This window comes from Lutjanus erythropterus, chromosome 5 (assembly GCF_056507025.1).
Source record: "Lutjanus erythropterus isolate fLutEry1 chromosome 5, fLutEry1.hap2, whole genome shotgun sequence".
Taxonomy (NCBI): Eukaryota; Metazoa; Chordata; class Actinopteri; order Lutjaniformes; family Lutjanidae; genus Lutjanus; species Lutjanus erythropterus.
Window position 1 is genome coordinate 39,654,013 of NC_139321.1, and position 5,578 is coordinate 39,659,590.

Sequence of the window (5,578 nt, forward strand, 5' to 3'; positions counted from 1 at the left end):
TTAAAGTTTATAGAAGCAATTTATTTCACTGGCTTTAGAAATTAACATGACAAAAAGGCTACATATAAAAAGACTATACAAGATGTTGCACATGCCATATCATGAACTTCTATAGGCTGAGGGGATGATCACATCTCCATACATGCAGTCTTCCTCTAAAGCCAGATTGTACTTGCTTCCACTTCCTCCTTTGTAGGCACTCGTCACAATCCTGAGCCAGCCCCTCTCACCCTAGAGGCAGGGAAAAAAAAAATCTCAAGGTCACTTGGATCATAAATCACCCACTGCATTTCATTCCAACATCCAATTTTTAAATGCCAAGTTTAAAAGCTACTGAACCATGCAAGGACCCGGGGTATTGAGTTACTATGTGATGACTCACCCACGGCTCTCCCCAGGAGTTGCGGACAATCCAGTATTCAGTGCCATTTTCTACTCCCCAGCCGGCTACTGACACAATGTGGTTGATTTCAGGAGACTCAACATACTCTGAATACAGACCCCCGGTGTACGCGTCGAGTTTCTCTGTGGCCATGATTCCACAGCTGAGGGAAGAGGATGAGACTTCAGAAGAGAGATGTCATTTGGCATTTAAAGGAATAGGTCACAACTGTATGTGCAAAAATTAGTGGTTTGGTTCAAATGGGGCGTTTGAGCCATAGACTGTATGTTCAATAAGTTAAATTAGTTGTTTACCCCCAGCTCCTCCTCCCAGACTTCAGGATGCTCTACAGGAGCTCAGGAGGTGTGACATTACTGAAGTGATAAAGCTGCCTCCAAATTGATCAGCATTTTGTAATCTTAAGCCCATTATCCTGGAAAAAAAATCCCACTGTTCTGAAACATTAATATGTTGTGCAAGTTCTAAACATTCATCTAAAAGATGAATGATTTCTTTAGACTCAGACAACTGATCAAAATTTTAGCATTAATTTGAAGTTCAACATTTGAGAAATTTCAAAATGACACCGCTGTCAGAATCAGTTGTTTCAGGTTAATGCATTTCCTTTGTCTCCAATGACAGACTAATTTTGATTAATTAGAGTCGATATATTACAGCTCTCTCCTTTAAAATTAAACCTGTCTGGTTTCTTGTTTTGTTATATGCACATATCTGGAACACTCACTCAAATGACTGCCTGCCATATTCCATTAACATACTTCTCAGTTTATACTGCAAGAAGATTAATTATTTTTTTTAAATGCTCTAACTAGACAAACTCATTTGGCAAATATGAAACAAAATATGAAACATCAATTTACAGTTTAGCAGACACTTCTATCCAAAGCGATGTACATCTGAGAGCCGATACAACACAAGGGAGGATCTAGTCAGGAGAGAACATCCTGTCTAAGTGCCATGAAGCCAAGATAAAGTTTGATAGGATGTAGGTTCCTAGAGGCAGCACCAGTGGCAATTGTGCAAAGGTTTTCACAAAAGAGCTGGGTTGTGATACACATTTTAACCAGCCTGGAATAGAAACTTCTAAAGCAGGACACCACAGCATTGTGTCAGAGAAACAGATATTTTAACTTGACATATTTCCTTGATTTAAAGGCCAATGCTGGTAGAGAATTTGATGCATTAACCATCTTCTATTGTCAGGATTTTTGGAAACTGAACATTTCAAAGGCAGCATTCATAGAACTGTAACAATGAAGTTGAAAACCTGATTGGCCCGGCAGCGTAGATTTCTGCCATCATGTTGTCCCGTCCACTAATGGCTCCATAGTCGCCAACTTTCCATAAAGTGTAGTTCTGCACAATGTTGCATTGCCCGAATGTCGTGCAAGTCCCACAGGCATTGAATGTGTTGCATTCTAGGACGAAAAAAAGATTTCAATTTCAAGGCTGCTGGATTAAGTGATTGAATTAGAATGAATGTTACTGTTGAGTTCTTACTCTGATCAATTGCCTGGTAGTTGTTGCAGGTCTCATCTGGGATGCCGTGGTTGTGGGCATACTCCCACACCCCTCCATGGTCCCCTCCGTGACAGGTGCCAGAGTCAGCGCAGTCCAACACGTGTTGGACGGAAATGTAAGCAGATGGCCACGCTCCTTTCCGCTTTATGTTGATGCGATCTACATGAGGCAGAGAAAAAGAAAGTTCCACACAAATGCAATATTTGTTTTGGAAACGCTCACTCAAGTCTCAAATGATTTGATATCACCCAGGTTCCCATCTGTTATTTTGTCACAAGATTTAATCAGCACACAATTCTTGAGAAAGTAGTCGGGGTTTCTCCCTCAGCGCTGCCATGTTCAAGCTCCAAATTCAGATTCAAGTCAACACATGATGCACCAGAACTGTGGGTTCATTGTATAAAAGATGACAGCAAGTTCACATCAAGCATGTGGAAACAAAGTAGCTTCAGAAATAATTACATGTCAAGACCTGTGAACACTAACAAAATTAAAACAAAGTTTTTGGAGTTGCACACAAAATTAATGTAAGAAATGGTGCAAAATCTGTAAATAGCAAAGTACATTTTACAAAAATGGGATTAGCAGGATCACAATTTTAAAATAAAGAATGATGCAAGACACAAAGTGTCCAAGTGCCTAAAACCACTTTGATCTCTAGTGAAAACATAGCCAATATTGTAGTTTCATACATCTTCATGTGGAAGCTGGTTGTATAACTGGATAAACTATTTTGGTTAAAATCATTTCACCATATTTGGCATGGGGTAATCCAAAAGTAATGTAAATTGACTTACAGTTCTTTAAAAGTGTGATACTAAATTTAACAGGTAAAAAAAATTATTGGAATACATCTTAAAAGCAACCTGTGCAACCCTGGAACTAACATTTGCTTTTTGCCACAAGTTAGTTTAGAGATTGACTTGTTAGAAACAGTGCTGATTAGCTTAGCATAAAAGTAGGTCATTTTAAGTTGTTTAGATTAATTAAATGAGTCATGTTCAAGTTTTAGATTTGATACTTTATAAGCTCATCTGTTGCCAACTCAAGCAAACAACTAGACAGGTACAAAGCTAAAATTTTACTTCAACCCAAAAATTGGATTTCCAAGATTGCCATGTAAAATTTTAATGAATGAAATTAAGCCGTCTGGTGCTCAAGTCATCTTTACAGCAAGTGTTTTGAACATTTTCAGGTCATGGACCACTTAGCTAATACATTGACTGAGCAGGTACACCCTGCTACTTACATTGAATATTTTGGAGTCTCATTTGCCCAGAGCACCAGTTTCACTATGGCTAATATTAAGCATGTTAGCTCAACATTTTAGCTTCTGGTTTCTGAGGTGGAGGATACTGTCTGAGTCTGAATCCACTGTAGCTCAAAAGTTTATATAGCTAATGGGCCAATGTGTTTCAATTCTATGTAGCCAACTAGTTCCCTGTTTATGGGTGCTGCACAGTGATTTTAGAACATTAGCTAGCTCACAAGACAGCACAATGATTGATGTAACCCTCTGTCAATGTGTAAATTCAGTGTCCTAAGTTTCATTTATCATTTAATTTTCACAAATGAGGCCAATTTATCTTTGCTAGTAATGCTGGATTCATATGCATTTTCATAAGTTTACATTGTTGAAAAACAAATGCAACAAGTGGACAACAAGTCCAGACTACATTGTACTTTAGTCCCCATGATGAGGTGCTGGCAGCATGTTCTGCAGTTTATCCAGAGAGAACACATTTCTGATACCTGTGGCTGTATTTGGTATATGCACAACTACTTGTTGTAGCAATAAATGCCACTATAGGTACATTAAATAACTTAAATTTCTGGTTTGATGCAAACACATTTAACACAAGGTGGAACGGGGGAAACATCTAACCTGCCATTGCACTGGTGCTGCCATGAGCCCAGCAGGAGCCGCAGTACTGAGGGATGTGCTGGTTACGAGTCGTACTGGCGTAGTTGATGCCATTTACGTTCCTCCAGTCCCAGGATTTTGGCAGCTCAATGAGGTTCAGAAATTCATGAGGACGAGCTGCAGTTCTGCGAGAGTCAGAAGGCATTTAGTTCTGAGTCATTTTACAATCACAATGAGAGTTAAGGGCAGAATGAAAAGCACAGCCAGATAAGTGCATTTACAAGTCAATAGAGAGTGAGAAATTCGGTCCATCCTGCATGTTTCAGCCAGTTTTATATTAATCCCAGCTAATTACTGAATGAAAGGCATTAAATCAAGTTAAAAAAAAGTGCTCTCATAATGCTATTAGTGACCAAGGCTGCCGGCAAATCACACTGAATAAAAACATCACCTGTACTGCTATTTATCCATTTAAATTTTTTGATGTGAGTTGCAGAGTTTTGGAGGCACCGAACATAGAGATGTCTGCCTTCTCTCCAATATAATGGGACTAAATGGCACACTGCTTGTGGTGCTGAAGGCACCAAATAACTACACATCTGAAAAACCTAACAGCAGTGTCCCTTTCCATAAATCATGACCTGTTTGCTCAGAACACTCCACAGACCTTGTGAGCAGTTTAATGCAGAACTAAACAATGTAGATAGATAAACAGCACTACAGGCCAGGCAGAAAATATGTATTTTTGATTTTGGGGTAAACTGTCCCTTAACATAACCATCTGTAACTGATCATTTTTTTCAGGGCAGCACTAAGAGTGTAAAGTGCTGCCCTGAAAAAGTGCAAAAACTTAAGAATTAACATAAAAGTAGAACCATTTTAAGTAGAATTTGGAAACTTTAAATTCATTTACAGCAGCATATTGTCAGAGTGGGGTTTATCCTCATCACAACAAGTATCCAAGAAATGAATTAAAACCTCAAAGAATATAGTGAAAGCCTGTAGACAGCATCACACCTCAGTCAAGCTGGACAAAAGGAGAAAACACAGACTACTAGTAGCAAAGGTGAAAAATAAGGCAACTCACTTCACCCCAAAGTCTGGCTTCCTGGGCACTGGCTTGTAACAACTTGGCCTGTCGCTAAAATTCAGTTTCGCTGAAACAGGAGGTGTCATGAACATAAATATAAAAATTATAAACAGAGCCATGTTAAGCTACACAGCACCAACCAACAAGCTCCACACCACTTTGGTCTGGTATAAATACTCCACAGACTGAGCAGCAGAGAGAGCAAACCTGTGTGTCATCAAGCTCATCAGGCTTCATGGATCTCACCTGAGAGCTGCTCTGACTGCAGGTTAGAGAAGAGACGATGAGTGAACACTCTGTTCTGCTCCAAACAACTTCACACTCTATGTTTTAAGCTGAGAAATGAATAAATTATGAATAAAATGTTATTTTTCTAATAAAAAAAGAAGAGTGTATAGACTCTCATCACATAATCCCCAACTAAGTGTGTGGAAGTGGCTGAATCTGCAGAAACCCTCTCCTCTGCCCGGTGTCTGGTATTTCACAGTGGGGATGCTGGGCAGTTCCACATCAATGTTCACCTGTGAACAAGTAAATAAATGTGCAAAATATTTATGCATATTAGCTAAATATTTGTTAATTGAGGAGTATAATGTAAAATGCATGCTAAGCTAAAGGATGGGCAGCTATATGTGATATTCCATGACCACGCCCCCTTTTAGGGTAGGCAGTATCACATCATCACAGGTTAGTTTATATT

General features: G+C 39.1%; 1 protein-coding gene across 1 annotated transcript; it reads right to left on the reverse strand.

Moving 5' to 3' along the window:
• Positions 1-5,029, reverse strand: LOC146327275 (cathepsin Z-like). The gene is made up of 6 exons (XM_084718484.1): positions 4,876-5,029; positions 3,810-3,973; positions 1,904-2,083; positions 1,671-1,821; positions 383-545; positions 1-231 (listed from the first exon to the last, which is right to left on the reverse strand). Exons 1-6 carry the CDS (start codon positions 4,995-4,997, stop codon positions 100-102), a joined length of 912 nt encoding a protein of 303 aa, XP_084574610.1. The 5' UTR covers positions 4,998-5,029; the 3' UTR covers positions 1-99.
• Positions 5,030-5,578: the final 549 nt, after the last annotated feature.